At 37.2% G+C, this 17,231-nt stretch overlaps 1 protein-coding gene across 1 annotated transcript in view; it reads left to right on the top strand.

Moving 5' to 3' along the window:
- NLN (neurolysin) overlaps positions 1 to 17,231 on the top strand; it is a 101,118-nt gene that overhangs the window by 37,779 nt on the left and 46,108 nt on the right. Inside the window, exons 2-3 of the mRNA XM_077773560.1 lie at positions 5,053 to 5,312; positions 9,186 to 9,334. Coding sequence (XP_077629686.1) covers positions 5,053 to 5,312; positions 9,186 to 9,334 — 409 coding nt within the window. The remainder of the gene's footprint in view (positions 1 to 5,052; positions 5,313 to 9,185; positions 9,335 to 17,231) is intronic.

Raw genomic sequence — 17,231 nt, 5'->3', positions numbered from 1 at the left:
TCAGCCTGAAGCGGGACTTGATCTCACAAACCGTGGGATCATGACCTGAGCCAATAAGAAGAGTCGAACACTTAACTGACTGAGCCACCCAAGTGCCCCTAGATCAAAATGTTTTAGATCTAGTTAGAAATAGGAGGGAATCCTTCAGTCTCCTTTTCTTTGATAACAAGAATTGTAAGTCCTGAAAGAAATTAAGGCAAAATCCCAGAAGGTAAGAAAAAAGTGTAAGACACAAAATTTAATGTGTTCTTTTCACACATAAAACTATGATTTTTAAATTCTCGGGGCACCTGGGTGGCTCAGTCTGTTGAGCGTCCGACTTTGGCTCAGGTCATGGTCTCATGGTTTGTGGGTTCAAGCCCCGCATCGGGCTCTGTGCTGTCAGTTAGCTCAGAGCCTGGAGCCTGTCTTCCGATTCTATGACTCCCTCTCTTTCTGACCCTCCCCTGCTCACACTGTATCTCTCTCTCTCTCTCTCAAAAACAAATAAAACTTAAAAAAATAAATAAATAAATAATTCTCTTCCTTTCTTTTACCCCTCCCATATTTGGAGAATAGTATCACTTCAAGGAAGTGGTAGTTTTTCATGAATTACAACAGAAACTGTACAGGGTGATTATGGGCGTATCTGTTCAGCCAGGGTGGAGGTTCTGATATTTTTACCCGTTTCACTGAATTAAAATCAGTTACTGTAACCAACCACTCAACGTTTAGGTAAATGTTAAGAAATAAAGGAAAATCAGTGGAGGTTCATCTTACCAGTAAACGTTTGAGGTAATTTTCTCTTAAAGGTGTTTAAACAGTAATGAAAAATTGTAACAATTGGTTTGTACTCAGAAGAGTAGTGAAAAGAACAGGGGATTCACTACAGAAGTCTTGTGTTTCAGTCATCAGTCCACTTGCTGGTCATTATGTCATTAATCTCATGCCAACCTCTTCACTTGTACTAGAACTTCCTTTGAAACCTAGTCCATGTTGGTGATGTCTTACTCCTCCTTGACGCCTCAGATCTGTGTATCCATAAGAGATGGTGGAATAATTATTTTGGACATTTTCAGCAAACTCCACACACTGAACTTTGCAACTATTATTTTCATCCAACGCCAGGCATATAAAAGACCCACTAGTCATCCATCACTTCTTGTGACCTTCATACTTTAGTGTGTATGTGCTCATTCCTTTATCAGTTTTCATTCCTTTATCAGTTTAGATCCTCTGAAACAAATAACGTAAAACTACATTCAAGCTGGCTTAAATGTAACTGGAAAGTAGGTCTAGGTCAGGCTTCAGAACTAACTGTTGTAAAGGTGATATCAGTAAATATTTGCTTTCCTTCCTTTATTCTTCTGTTCACAGTGTTTATTTCATCCTAAGTCAGGTTCTACATAAGGTAGATGCCAGCCACAGTCAAGGACACAAGCTTGCTCAATTACACACAATGGGAATAAGACTTGTTTCTCTCACAGGAGTTCTGAGGGTAGTGGCAGCCACCTTCACAGATCATACAAATGTCAGGGGGTGTGGTAGTGGTGGTGTGCATGGGTACTAGGAAGAAATATGTGCATAGACTTCTTAAGAAGGCAGTGAACGGCCGGACAATGAACACATATTTAGCTGTCTGTTCTACTCTTAGACTTCTGCCTTGTTATTTCTGGAACCCTTGTCCATAGTCAACAAGCTCCTCCACTTTTTTATACTCTCTGGATTGTCTTTTCATCTAGTAACCATTACTGAAATCCACTCAACCCTGAGGAAAATATTGTCTCGATATCCCTCTCTCTTCCAAACCCCACATACCACAAAGTAAAGAGGAAAGACCACATCTTCTTTGTTTGCCAGCTCCTGCCTTGCCCCAAATTGTGCTCCCAGACCAACACTTCTTCACCATTGTATAAAAGCACCTTCAAGGCCCGCAGTCTGTTTTATCATTCTATACCCTACTCACAATGTCCTCCACCAGCTAGCTACCTGTTGGTCTTCTCCATTCTTTGAAGACTTTGGTTTCTGGCTCAGTCTTCCTTTCTGTTCCAAGACCCAGCTATCAAGCTGCTGACCCCAGTGTTCACACAGACCATTAATCCAATTAGTATTGGATTAATTAATTAAGTTGAAGATTGCATTCGTCAACTCATTTATATTAACCATCCATTTCTGGGAAAATTTCCTGGATCGTATCAGACTGCTTAACCTGTGAATTCTTAAATTCAAATCCACACTTTTTTGCTATAACCTAACTACTTTACCTGTTTTATTAATTTTACTGAGACTGTAGTCTCTTTTCTTATGTAAAACACATCCAATTTGAGGCACCTGGGTGGCTCAGTCAGTTTAGTGTTTGACTTCTGCTCACGTCATGATCTCTTGGTTTGTGAGTTCGAGCCCCGCGTCAGGATTGCTGCTGTCAGCCTGTCAACACTGAGCCCGCTTCAGATCTTCTGTTCCCCTCTCTCTGCCCCTCCCCCACTTGCATTCTCCCAAAAATAAAAATTAAAATACATCCAACTCTAGAGATTCGCTTAGATGTACTCTCCAGTTCTTTACCTTCTTCCTCCCCCTAATTCATAGCACTCTGACTTCTACCCCCACCATCCCACTGACCCTGCTCTTGCCCGAGTCATCAGTGGCGTTCCTGTTGTAAATTTAACAGACTCTTCCATCTTTCTTGAAATTTGTACATTTGATGGTTATTTACTGCCTCTTTTTTGTTGTTGTTGTTTTTAAGTAGGCTCCACACCCAGGGTGGGGCTTGAACTCTCAACCTTGAGATCAAGCGTTGGATGCTCTACTAACCAAGCTAGCCAGGCATGCCTCCCTCCCTTTTTCTTTGCTTACTTTTCACAACTTCCTAAATCCATTCTGATTTGGTTTTCCTTCTGTCTCAATGATTAAATTCAAGTCAGGGCTCAATTGTTCTGTTCTCATTCTGCAAACTCCCTTGGGCCAGTTCAGCCATTCCTCTAACTTTAATTACCATCTCATATTAATGAATTCCACTTTCATGTGCCACCACCACTTCAAACTTCGCATGTCCAGACTTGAATATCTCTTTCCCCTCCCCCAAAGAACCTCCTCTTCCTTCTAAGTTTCCTATTTTAGTGATCATACCACCATCCATACATCCAGTTATAAGAATCTTAGATAACCTCCTTGACTTTGTCAGCATCCACCCCATACCAAGTACCAAGTCATACTAATTCCTGAATATCTTTTAAGTCACTCCAGTTCCCCCCTTTTCCTAAGTCAGTATACCATTATATTATGCTCCAATTACTTTAGGTTTCTTCTAGCATGATCTCTCTTTTCCAAACATTCCAACTCACTTTAATTTGGTCAGTTTCTCTAGAATGTTTATCTTATTTCATCTCTTGCCTGATTAAAACCCTTCAGTGGCTCTCTCACTGACTTCAGGTTGAACTCTTTAGTGATTCCCAAGGCTCTTCATATTCTGTAGTCTTTACTGACCTTATCAGATTTCTCTCTCCTTACAGCTTTTGGCATTTAGATAATTTTTGGATATAGTCCAGATCTTGGCTTGCCCCTTGTTGCCTCTGTAAAATCTTCCAAGAAAAGTTCCTTCTGCAGTCTTTCACAGTTCCCTCTGCTTATCCCTGTTACAGCACTCATCTCAATATAGAATAATAGTTCATTTATCAATTTGTCTCTCCACTATAATAGCAGAATCCTAGTAAGTTTTCCTGTTTATCCTTGATGCCTATCACAATGACAAAACAATATATGTTCATAAGTATTTGTTAAGCGAATGACCCTGAATAAGTAACTGAGCCTCAACTGCCTCATCATTAAAAGGGAATAATGCACTCCCTACCTCATAAGGTTGTTATGGGGTCTTGTAAGGTAATAGGAATGAAGTTTAGCATAGCAGTTAAGGGTTCTGGATCTCTACTATATCTGTCTGGTTTTTACTCGTAATTCACACCATATAACCAGCTGTGTGACCTTGGACAAGTTACTTAACTTTCCTGTGTTTTAGTTTCCTCTTTAGTAAAATGAGGATAACTACAGTATCTGCCACATAGTTTTCTTTTGAGGACTGAGTGAATAAATGGAAACCATTTAGTACAATGAGTAAACATACAACAAATGTTAGCCATTAATTATAATATTTTTATTTATAAGTTCTAAAATAATGTTACATGATATATATTACATATATACACACACGGCATTGGTTATTAGTTTGAGATAAAGGATTGGTATCATTACACTTAGTTTCTTTTTTCTTTTCTCTTTTAGAATAATGCCATAGCAATACCAGAGTTTATTTCCCAAGCCTTAAATTCAAATTGCCATAGTTGATTTACATGAAATGATGGTAAAAACAATTTTTTACGTTGCTGTTCATTATAAAAAGAGCATTTTGAAAATGTTTCCTTGCTGAATCCCAAAATGTTATTTGAGTCTGTATACATTGTAGGTAGATGTTGGCACAGGAAATAACTTTTTTTTTAATTTTAATTTTTTCTTAATTAAAATTTTTTTTAACATTTATTCATTTTTGAGAGAGAGAGACAAAGAGTGAGAGAGACAGGGTGAGTGGGCAAGGGGTAGAGATAAGGATNAAAGTCGGACGCTTAACCGACTAAGCCACCCAGGCGCCCCTTTATTTTTTTTAAGATTTTATTTTTTTAAGTAATCTCTACACCCAACATCGGGCTTGAACTTACAACTGCAGAATCAAGAGTTACATGCTCCTTTGACTGAACAGCCAGGCACCCCAGCACAGGAAAAACATTTATATAAGAAAGATGACTGGTTTAATTTATAAAGAGCAATTATTATGTCTTTGACACCTGACTTCATGTCTCAACATGATTTAATTACATAACCAAGGATAAGTACTAATTTCATTAAACCTACATTCAAGGGAAAAAAATACAAATGCATTTAATTTTGTGCTTATGTGTTCACCTGCAAGAGACTTGCTCAATTTTATTAAAAAGTTCTTTTTAATTTGACTAGACACTATACATTTGTGTATTGACTTTGGATCAACAGATTCCTAATGTTTATTCTTTTTCTGATTCTTTTTAGAGCTGGTGGTTCCAGGATTTTATTCAGAATGACTTTAGGAAGAGAAATGATGTCTCCTCTTCAGGCAATGTCTTCCTATACTGCAGCTGGCAGAAATGTCTTAAGATGGGATCTTTCACCAGAGCAAATTAAAACGAGAACTGAGGAACTCATTTTGCAGACCAAACAGGTGTACGATGCTATTGGAATGCTTGACATTGAGGAAGTAACTTACGAGAACTGTTTGCAGGCTCTGGCAGATGTAGAAGTGAAATATATAGGTGAGTAGGATGCAGAAGCATGTCGATATTTCATACTGTAGGCGTCATAAAACATTTTATGCTTTCTGTGTTGGCAGTCTATTTTCCAATTTTACAAGACATTGATTTTTCCATAATGATTAACTAATTGCTTAGAACTCAATTAAATAAGATTAAAATGTTTTATTATGTTGGCAGTGGTGCTACAAAATACACAATCTCATTACAACTGCTTTCTGGAGTGAGTATTTTGACATAATACATCAAACTCTAAAGAAGCTCATACCCTGGCCCAAGAATTCCACATCTAGTCACTTACTTTACTTTAATCTAAGTAAATAATCAGATACAGGAAAAATTATGTCTAAATTTATGTGTAAACAAGTAGTCTGTCATAGCCGAAGTTGAAAACAACTCCTGGGTACCAACCAGCAGATAGAAGGGCCACATAATGATACTGAGGCTCTGCAACGCTATGTAGCCATAAACACTATGTAGCATTTATTAACATAGATAAAAAATTACAGAGAAGAAAATACACAGATTTCAGTAGTAGCTAATTTCTTGGGTATTGGGTTTATACTTGATTTTTTTAAAATTTACTCTTAATGTTTTTCTCTGCTTTCTATATTTCTTATACTTAAAGTATATTATTCTATAACATAAGTATCAGGACCTTTGAGTTAAAAGGAATGGAGATTCACTCCTCTAAGGGTTAGACATTCTCTAATATAATTATGGCTAAACAACTGTGGCTATCTAGGCTTTGTAAGAACATAGGTTATCTGTAAAACCGGGTATCATAAACATTTGTATGTATTCTGGAATTTGGAAGATTGTCCAGCATCCTGCACAGCCTTAGTGACCCAGTCACCCCTTTACCCTGACCAAGCCCTCAACACCAAGAATTCTTTACCCTATGTCCCACGTTAATAGGAACTCTTTTATCTCTTCTTTTCTGTTTCAGTTTCTGCCTTTTACCACGAGCTGCTTCACCCTCTTTCATAGCCACTAAATCTGGCTAAAAGCCTTGAGTTTCAACTACTGAATAAAAAAGACCCGATGGATAGGGGTGCCTGGGTGGCTCAGTCGGTTAAGCGTCCGACTTCGGCTCAGGTCATCATCTCAACGGTTCTTGGGTTCAAGCCCCGTGTCGGGCTCTGTGCTGACAGCCAGCTCAGAGCCTGTAGCCTGTTTCAGATTCTGTGTCTCCCTCTCTGTCTGACCCTCCCCTGCTCACACTCCCTCTCTCTCTCTCTCTCAGAAATAAATAAAACATTAAAAAAAAAAAAAGACCTGATGGATCTCAGTAGTCAAAGTCAAAGGGATGGAGTCCCCAGTTTGGTAGAGTTTTCCTGGAGAGGTGATATTTTGTGCATCTCCCCCCTCTCTACGTGGTTTGTCCTTGGTTCAGAGACTCCTTTCTTCTTCAGTCACATATGGCCAACATGGTGTGCCAGCCTGGTGACTGATGCATTTAATAAATATAAAAATCAATGGGAGAAAAAACAAAATCTTTTTAAAAATTATCTTAAATTCTGCTTCTTTTCCTGTAATACACTTTTTTTTTAATGTTAATTTATTATTTTCCAGACAGAGAGAGACAGAGCATGAGTAAAGGAGAAGGAGAGAGGGAGACATAGGATCCAAAGCAGGCTCCAGGCTCTGAGCTCTCAGCACAGAGCCCGACGCAAGGCTCAATCTTAGAAACTGTGAGATCATGACCTGAGCCAAAGTTAGACATTTAACCAACTGAGCCACCGAGGCGCCCCCCAATAATACATCTTTAAATATCCTTTTAGTTTTCAGAAGTCCTTGTTCTCCCATAAATTTACCTTTGTAATTTAATCATAAAAATTTTTAAGTTTAGGAGTAGATTTTTAAAGACCAACTTTCTCTTATCTGTGTATGTTCTCAGAGTTCATTCTGCCTCCTGCAGTAGCTGTTAAAACCTCATTTGTCTAGTGTCCGATATTGTTTATAGTTTGGCAGTGAGAGCCCAAGTCTGGTTCAGGTCTTTGTGGCAAAGTAAGGAAGGAAATGGTTTTTAGTATTATTGTTTGTTTAAGAATAGGTTTCCAATTTTAGACTCTTGCATTTTGTTCAGCTCATTTTAGTTCTTGAGCAATTTTGATTTTTTCTTAATATCTTCTTGACCTAATTTTAAAAAGTAAACAAATTGTAACTATATAGTTAACTCTATCACTTAAACAGGTGCTGTATGCATGAGGTTTTAATTCTTTTCCATGCTTTAATCAAGGAACATAAAAGTATGTATTAAATCCTTAAAGGATAATTATTTAATTAGATTTTTTAAACCACATGTTATAAATCTATTCAGATATTTGAAGTGATTTTTTTTGCAGCTTTATGTTTTCAGAGGACTGGTACAAGTGGAGTAGCTTGTTTAACTGGACAGTTTCTTGGTTGAGAAAGGATAGTTCTGTCTACCATATATCACATGTGGAAGTTTTACCTGTTTACAATTATCTTCAAAGTACTAAAGCTAATAAAAATGTATTCATTGTTACAGTATAGCCACAGCCATCCCTATAAACATACTGATTTTTGGCTGCCTGGGTGGCTTAGTTGGTTAAGTGTGTGACTTTTGATTTCAGCTCAGGTCAGGATCTCAGTTTGTGAGTTAGAGCCTTATGTCAAGCCCGGAGCCTGGTTGGGAATTTCTCTCTCTCTCTCTGTCTCTCTCTGTCTCTGTCTCTCTCAAAAATAAATAAATAAAGGGATACCTAGGTGGCTCAGGTGGTTAAGCATCCAACTTAAGCTTAGGTCATAATCTCATGGTTCATGAATTTGAGCCCTGCTTCAGGCTCTGTCCTGACAGCTCAGAGCCTGGAGCCTGCTTCAGATTCTGTGTCCCCATCTCTCTCTCCCCCTCAACTGCTCATTCTCTCTCCCTCCTTCCTTCCCTTCCTCTCTTTCCCTCTCTCTCTCTCTTTCTCTCTCTCTCAAAATTAAACACTTAAATTTTTAAATAAATAAAAACTTTTAAAAATAAATAAACCATACTCATTTTTTTCTCTAGTATGGCTTATTTCACTGACATCAGATTTTTGCCCAATGAAAGTCGTATTATAAAGAATCTTAATATGTGGAGATTAGAGCAGATCATTACCACCATTATTTAACAGGATACCCCCAATATTCACCTGTTCACTGGATGTGTCCACTGAGATTTATGGAAATCTTCTAAAATTGTATAGAACTTTTTTGCTTGTATGAATGTTTGCATTTGGGGGAGGGTCCATAAATTTGACTAGATTCTCTAAGCAATCTGTAGTAAAGGTTAGGAATTTCTATTTTAAACAAACTCCCCCCACCCCCAACTAAATTGGTCTGCTTTTTTCTAAAACATCTTCTCTCTCTGCCAGTCCTCATGCTTGTAGTCTCTACTTTTCCAATCCTCTCCTGAGGTCTTCCTCTTTCCCTGCCCACCCTAAGGTCCAGCTTTCTTCAGAGGCATCACATAGTGCTCCAGTCCCAATATTGCTGTCTTTGAGTTATTATCCCATTCACTTGACTACTAAGCTGCTCTGTCCTGTATTGTTCTTTATCTTTTCATGTACTGTTCCCTCCCCCAGACTATAAAATGCGTTAGTATGAGAACTAAGTCTTTATCCTTCAGCATTCCCAGTTAATGGGTAACGACACCCTAAACATACTTAGATAAGTGCTCAGTTTATACCCTTATTGTTCCTAATAATCCCACCGCAACAGCCAAGTTCTACATTAGATGCTGTCTCCTGATAGCCTTAGAAAACTTTACAGAAAGTATAAAATGAAAAACTTATATTGGGATAACTGTTCCTCTAGGTAGGAGGTATTTTTCTTAAAACTGATTGGATGAATCCTTATGGTCTTTTGCTCTATTGACAGTGGAACGAACCATGTTAGACTTTCCCCAACACGTCTCCTCTGACAAAGAAGTGCGGGCAGCAAGTACAGAAGCAGACAAAAGACTTTCTCGTTTTGATATCGAGATGAGCATGAGAGAAGATATATTTCTGAGAATTGTTCACTTACAGGTAAATGATGTTATAAACCCTTTTAAAAGGAAATCAAAATCTACAATAAAAAAGTAAAAATCTTTGGCCAACAATAAAAAGTATTTGAGGGTGCTTGAATGGCCCAGTCGGTTAAGCATCTGACTCTTGATTTCATCTCAGGGCATGTTTTCATGATTTCAGGTTCATGCGTCCAATCCGCATATCAGGCTCTACACTGATAGTGTAGAGCTTGCTTGGGATTCTCTCTCTCTCTCTTTCTCTCTCTCTCTCTCTCTTTTTCTCTCGCCCCCTCTCTCTCTGTTCCTCCACAGCTTGTGTTCTCTCTTTCTCTCAAAATAAATAAACATAAAAAAAGGTATTTGAAAATTTCTAGATTTTGTTTCTAATTATAGTAGTGGGCATAGCATAGTGTTATATATTGTTATACTACATAGGTTTGTGTTGAGTTGCTAATTACATTCACTTAACACTAAAGACCAAGTATAAAAAAGTATACATCTATAAATCTAAGGATATTTAACTGTCATGAACATAATGGTTCAATGTAAAAACCTCTTTGAGTTTTCTAAATGTTGCAAGGATTCTAATAGATCAGATCAACTACAAGCAAATGGATTTAAATTGTTTATCTGCAAATACCATGTGGTTTTGGCCTTGATATTAATGACATATCGTTGATGCTGCACACCAGAGTCATTCTTTTCTGTCATCCTTACATTTTTCAGGACTTGCAGAAATTACAGATAATGAATGTTTTAGGTGGGTCTACCTTGAGTACTTTTGATATTTTCATCACCAGTGTTGATTTGCTTCCTAGCATTTTCAACATCATGCCTTTGCTTAGAATTTTTATTTTAAAGACATTTAGCAATTTGTTTGGAAAGCAACCATTGGTTTATAATCTTAAATATTTTGTTTTATTTTGCATGTTTCTTTATACAAAATCTCAAAAATTCGATTCCTTGTAGCCAATTATGACAAGAGTTGAAATAAGAAAGCAGTTTTATTTCACATGCTTTAACTTACTAAAGAATATGTAATCAAGACTTTATTTAGACATTTAAGATGTATGTGGCTGTCTGTTCTCTCATGTCAGATAGGCACTTTTACCTGTAATTTATATTCATCTATGTGGTTCATAAATGTTTATCTTTTTTTTAAGTTTATTTATTAATTTTGAAAGACAGAGAGAGCAGGACAGGGAGAGAGAGAATCCCAAGCAGGCTCCACCCTGTGAGTGCAGAACCTAACATGCCTATTACTCAGTATATAGGCAGAGCCTAATATGGGGCTCAAAGTCACTAACCATGATGTCATGACACAAGCTAAAATCAAGAGTCAGATGCTTAACCAACTGAGCTACCCAGGTGTCCCCATAACTGTTCATCTTTAGCACTATAAAACTAACATAAATTGTAATAACTTTATGATTATTCTTTATTAGTTACATTGTTCTCTTCTTTTGACCTTAGTTATTACTCTGTATGATTCAAATCATTGCCCTTATAGTCTCCTTTATTTTATTTTATCCCCCCAAATCTAATTCCTTTCTAGCTCTATAATAGATATGTATTTTAGAATTTTTTCTCAGGATATCTAATTTTTTCTTATTAACTGTTTTCATTCTAACTTCTAAGTTTTCTTTTGGGATTTTCTAGCCCAAAGTATTGCAATCTTAATGTTTTATATCATGTGTAATGTTTTACTCTGGTATTTATGAATGCTCTCGAAATTTAGAAGGTTTATCACTTTGGATTTCTTTATTATACTTTTATTGGGATTTGATCCCAGTAAATTTGGGAACACACTGCTGCCAGTATAGTATACTAGTGCATTCATCATATCAGTTCATTTGTTTGGGCTGGTTTTATTGTAATAATTTTATTGTGATAATTTACAATAGTTTCAGATTTTCATAATTTTCAGTAGTTTCATAATTCTTCTTTTTTACCAAAAGAGTAATTATTCCCATACATGTCATTTGTTATGTGACCATTGATAGGAGCTTTTACAGTGTGTGTTAAGGCTAGATCAGAACAATAAAAAAATAACTATTTGGGTTTTTAAGCACTGGAGCTTATTCAGTGAATTTAGTTACCTTTAAGTACCTTCTTTGACAAATAATTGTGTTTATTTAGGCAGTATTTTTTTTTATTGTACTTTGTTTTTTTGAGAGAGTTTGAGTATGAGGGGGGGTGGAGAGAGAGAGAGAGAAAGAGAAAATCCTAAGCAGGCTTAATGCTCAGCATGGAGTTGACACAGGGCTTAATCCCACCACCCTGGGATCACAACCTGAGCCGACATCAAGGTGGAAGCTCAACCAACTGAGCCACCAGGTTCACATATTTTATTTTAATTCCAATATAGTTAACATACAGTGTTCAATTACTTTCGGGTATACAGTACAGCAATTTGAAAATTCTGTATATTACTCAGTATATAGGCAGTGCTTTTTAAAATCTAAAAGTATCAGTATGAGTTTTCTGCTAACATTGGACACTTTAATAAATGATAAATTTCATCCCATTCATACCTAAAAGACAAAGTTAGGATATCTATTTACTTTTCTTTATAATGTTGTAAGTAAAATAGGGCAACCATGATGTGACACACAAAGCCTTCATTAAGCTGGATAATAGGTTATTAAATGTTTATGAAATAAACAATTTCAGGCTTAATCTACTAAAATGAAGGTACTCTGAATAATATTGAGGTCTCAAGATACCACCAATGTAGACAATAATCAAATATAATATTTTTAGTTTGATATAAAATGTGACTTTAGCTTTCATGTTATTCTTCACTTAGGATTAGTACATAGTATGAAATTAGGGGCAGCTGGCTGACTCATTCAGTGGAGCATGCAACACTTGATCTCAGGGTTCTGAGTCCATGCCCCACCTCGGGTGTAGAGATTACTTAAAAAATAAAATCTTTTTAAAAAAAAGAAATATAGGGGCGCCTGGGTGGCTTAGTCGGTTAAGCGTCCAACTTTCGCTTAGGTCATGATCTCACGGTTCGTGGGTTCGAGCCCCGCGTCGGGCTCTGTGCTGACTGCCAGCTCAGAGCCTGGAGCCTGTTTCAGTCTGTGACTCCCTCTCTCTCTGACCCTCCCCTGCTCACGCTGTCTCTCTCTCTCTCTCCTAGAAATAAATAAAAATATAAAAAAAAAAGAAAAAGAAAAAGAAAAAAGAAATATAAATCACTTTTCTCAGTTCTTTGTGCAAAATCTGTGTTCAATAAGCCTTCCACTTATCTGTTGATATGTAACCTATTACTTCAAAACTTACTGCCTAAAAATAGCAGCAATCATTTTATTTTCTGTCTGGTTTCTGTGGATCGGAAATTCAGAAGGGAATCAATCAGTTGGGTAGCTCTGGCTTGGGGTTTTGCATGGAAAAAGGAAGTGGTGGCTGAGGCTGAAGCATATAGAGGCTAACAAGACATCTCTCTCTCCGTGTCCTGTCAGGGCATCTACATGTTGCCTCTTCACGCAGCCTGACTTAGGCCTCCTCAGAGCCTGGCAACATCAGGGTAGTAGGACTTGTTTCATGGAGACTCAGGACTCCAACAAGGGTGTTTTGACAAATTCCCTAGAAGCCTGTCTCATTTTCTGACCTGTCTCAGAAGTCACATAGCATCACTTCTGCCATACTGTCCTGATTGACCAGTCACTGCGATCTGCCTGAAACCAGGGGACACTACATCTCAGTCCCAGGAAGATCAACTTATTTGCAGTCATGCTTCAAAACTTCCCAAATAAGCCATGTGTTGAATCTAGATGGATGAAATTATAATAGAGCCTGAGACTAACCAATGTACCATAGTCTTCCTACCTCTTTCCTAATGTATGGTTAGTACAGTACATTTACACAACAGTATAGTTATCGAATTTAACTTTCCTCCCAGTCTTGTGAGGCATCCCTTTTTTATAAAAGGAGATGCTGATGCTCAGAAATGGTAACTTCACAAGAGCCACAGAGGTAAATGTTTAGTCAGTGTTCATAAACTAAAGCAAGAAACAGTTGGTGACAGATTTGAAAGGCCTTCAGTAATTGGTGCTAGGACATGGATTTTACATGTGGGAAAAGAAAAATATTTTTCTCTTCCTCACAATCAAACTGAGAACAGCTTCTGGTAAATTATATAGGAATATGTCTTTACAACTCCTGAGCAGAGAAGTATTTGTGGAACAAGACCCCAAAGTCCTAAACTAAAGTGCAAGACAGATAAACATGATTGCATTAAAATAAAGAATTTCTGGGGCGCCAGGATGGCTCAGTCAGTTAAGCATCTGACTTCAGCTCAGGTCATGATCTTCACGGTCTGTGAGTTTGAGCCCCACTTCATGCTCTGTGCTGACAGCTTGGAGCCTGGAGCCTGCTTTAGATTCTGTGTCTCCCCCTCTCTCTGCCCTCTCCTGCTCACACTCTGTCTCTCTCTCAAAAATAAAAAACATTTTAAAAAATAATAAAAAACGAAATAAATGAAAACAAATGCCCATTTATAACTTTGAGCTCAGAAAAAATAAAGAACGTGTATTAATAAAGTAAAAAGAAACTAAAACTAAAAAATACTGAAATACTCAAATACTAAATTAAGAAATTTGTAAAACAGGAAACTACCAAAGCATTAGTACCTAGGATATATAAAGAGCCACTGCAACCCAAAAAAAAAACGAAAAAGAAAGAAAGAAAAAAAAATGGGCAAAGGACATGAAAAGATATTTCAGAAGAAACAAAAATGTCAATTAAACATGAAAAGATATTCAACCTCATCATAAATTGGGGAAGTGCAGATAAAGATCACAGTAGGATACTTTTTCACTCACTAGATTGACAAAAACTAAGTCTAATGATGCCAGCTATCTGTCAATGTGAATCATTGGGAATGTTCATGCACTACTGGTAAAAGTGTAAATTAACTAAAAAATTAGAGTAATAAGTAATTTGGAGAAAAACTTAGTGTTATGAAGTAGGGTCTCATACTCCCCATAACTCGGCATCCCCTCACTGTCCCCCACCTCACCATTTATCTAGAAATACTTTTGCATTTGTACACAGGTGAAAGTGGACACATGTGCATAACAACATTATTAATAATAGCAAAACACTGAAACAACTTAGATTTCCATCAGCAGTAAAATGGATCAGTAAATTTTAGTATATTTACATTGGAATTTTTATTGCAGCAAAGTAAATAAACTACAGCAATGTGCAACAGCATGGCTGAATATTAGTAACTGTGAAAGAAAAAAAGTTTCAGAACACTACATACAACTCAATATTATTTTATCAAGCTCAAAAAGAAGCAAAACTAAATGTATACAAACTGGTAAAATTGGAAAAAAAATGTTTAACATAAAATTCCAGACAATGGTTACCTGTTGCATAAGTAAATGTAGAAGTGTTGTTAAATTCTTTTTCATAAATTAAAAGGTAGATTTAATTTGTCTTTATAACATATATATGTAATTTTATTCATTTGTTATATAAAAAATATTACATGCAAATTTAACTTGTTAAATTTATCCTTAATTCTACCAGAAGAAAATAATAATAAGAAAGTAAAAGAAACATTTCCTTATTCCTTTGAGTAAAAAATGTCCAAGTATCAAAAGCCAGCAGTCAAGGCCACAGAACTTGGTGTTTCCCCATCCTAACAAAGGTTTCTTAGTTGTTGGCTAAAAAAGCCAGGAAAGGTTTCATAGACTCTCTTTCAAGCCATATTGGTGAGAAAAATGTATATTGTCTCTATGTTAAAACAATCCAGACATATAATATTTTATTCCAGTGGACTGCAGAGTAATAAGCACAGAACAGGGATTCTTGAGTGAAATAAGAGTCTCAGTTATGTAAGCTGGATTGAGAAATAGAGTTACCTATTGTAATATTGTTTATATATCTTTTAGAGCCCTGGTCTTTTGTCAGGCCAATTCATCTTAGCCAACTAGTGAAAAGTTTTCATTTTAAAGTCTAAAATAATGCTTTTAAGCATTATACATTCTTATACTCCACCAGCCATGGAGGCCTCATGCCAAATTAAAATACAGGAAACTGCCTTAAAACCATACCAAAAAAAAAAAAGAAAGAAAAGAAAAGAAAAAAAGGAGAGTGGCAGGGAAGGAGAAAACTAAGTCCAGAATTCAGCATGCTAATGGTAACTGTCTTAACCTACACCATCCCTTCTTGATTTTGAAATATTTAAGTCTAGTTATTGGTCATAATCAGAACTACTGAAACTTGTAGCTTTGTGAGGCTTTAAAAGCCTAGAGACAAAGGATCAACTATCTTGCCTTAGTTTCCCCATTAGCCAGACACCACTCTTGTGCTTCCTGGGTGCTTAACTCTCTCTTCACTCACTATAGGATCCTAACATTATTTGCTAGTATGTCTTTTTTCCTTCACATTACGTAAAGCACCGCAGGATATTCATCTTTGTTTCCCTAGTACCTGGGATAAGTGGGAGCTCAGTGAATGTATGCCAAAGGGAACTGAACTGGCCTGAGTTAATAAATGTGTCTTTGCGCAAGAAGACACTCCCCACTCCCAGGGTCCTCACTGTGCCCGTGGCTCGCACCAGAGCAGGGACTCCTGTGGTGGTATGTTGAATTAGTAGCAAGCAAGCAGGCGTTTGCGTGGCCCTCCATCTGGGAACGCGGGCAGCTGTGTGCAAGAATGCCTGCTTCACAGTAGACAAATAGAAACCTGAGAGAAAACAGAACATGTAAAAGAACAGAAGGGACGCACCTGGGTGGCTCAGTAAGTTAAGCATCCAGCTTCATCTCAGGTCATGATCTCTCTGTGAGTTCGAGCCCCACATCGGGCTCTGTGCTGACTCACGCTCACATTCTCTCTTATCTCTCTCTCAAAAATGATTAAATGTTTAAAATATATATAAGAACAGGAAAAAAGGGAATGAAACTTCATATGTAGCATATTTAATTAGGTAAATTATGCCTCTGTCTTAACATTTGCAACAGGATCTGTATTCTGTTGTTATCTACTATTTCTTTAGCATTATCAGTTTTTCTAAATTATATTCAAAGGAATATATTAAATTAATTTTCAGGATTCTTGTGGCGCCTGGGTGGCTTAGTCGGTTAAGCGTCCGACTTTCGCTTAGGTCATGATCTCACGGTTCATGGGTTCAAGCCCCGCGTCAGGCTCTATGCTGACAGCCAGCTCAGAGCCTGGAGCCTATTTCCAATTCTGTGTCTCCCTCTCTCTCTGACCCTCCCCTGCTCAAGCTGTCTCTATCTCTCTCTCAAAAATAAATAAAACATTAAAAAAATTAATTTTCAGGATTCTTTTTTTTTTTAATGTTTTATTTATTTTAGAGACAGAGACAGAGAGAGAGCCCAAGTGAAGGAGGGGCACAGAGGGAGAGGGAGACACAGATTCTGAAACAGGCTCCAGGCTCTGAGGTGTCAACACAGAGACCGACGTGGGGCTTGAACTTGGGAACAGTAATATCATGACCTGAGCTGAAGTCGGATGCCTAACTGACTGAGCCCCCAGGCGCCTGGGAATTGTTTTCTTTTTTTTTTTTTAAGGTTTTTTTTGTTTGTTTTGTTTGTTTGTTTTTGTTTTTGTTTTTTTTTTTTGAGAAAGAATTGGCACCAGTAGGGGATGGGCAGAGAGAGAGGGTGAGAGGGAGAGAATCCCAAGCAGACTCTGCACTTACATCAGAGAGCCCACAGTGGGGTTAGATCCTAGGAACTCATGGGAACCGAAACCAAGAGTCTGATGCTTAACCGACCGAGGCACCCAGGTGCTCGTTTGGAGGATTCTTTTAACAAGGTTTTAATTCCTATTTTGTGTACACAATATAGAAAGTACTACTGAAATTTTTATCTACATATTTTTTAAGTTTATTTATTTTGAGAGAGAAAGAGAAAGGAAGAGACAAAGAG

This window comes from Crocuta crocuta, unplaced genomic scaffold, assembly GCF_008692635.1.
Source record: "Crocuta crocuta isolate KB4526 unplaced genomic scaffold, BGI_CrCroc_1.0 scaffold383, whole genome shotgun sequence".
Taxonomy (NCBI): Eukaryota; Metazoa; Chordata; class Mammalia; order Carnivora; family Hyaenidae; genus Crocuta; species Crocuta crocuta.
The sequence above is the reverse complement of the archived record's forward strand: the minus strand, read 5'-3'. Positions and strand labels throughout refer to the sequence as shown.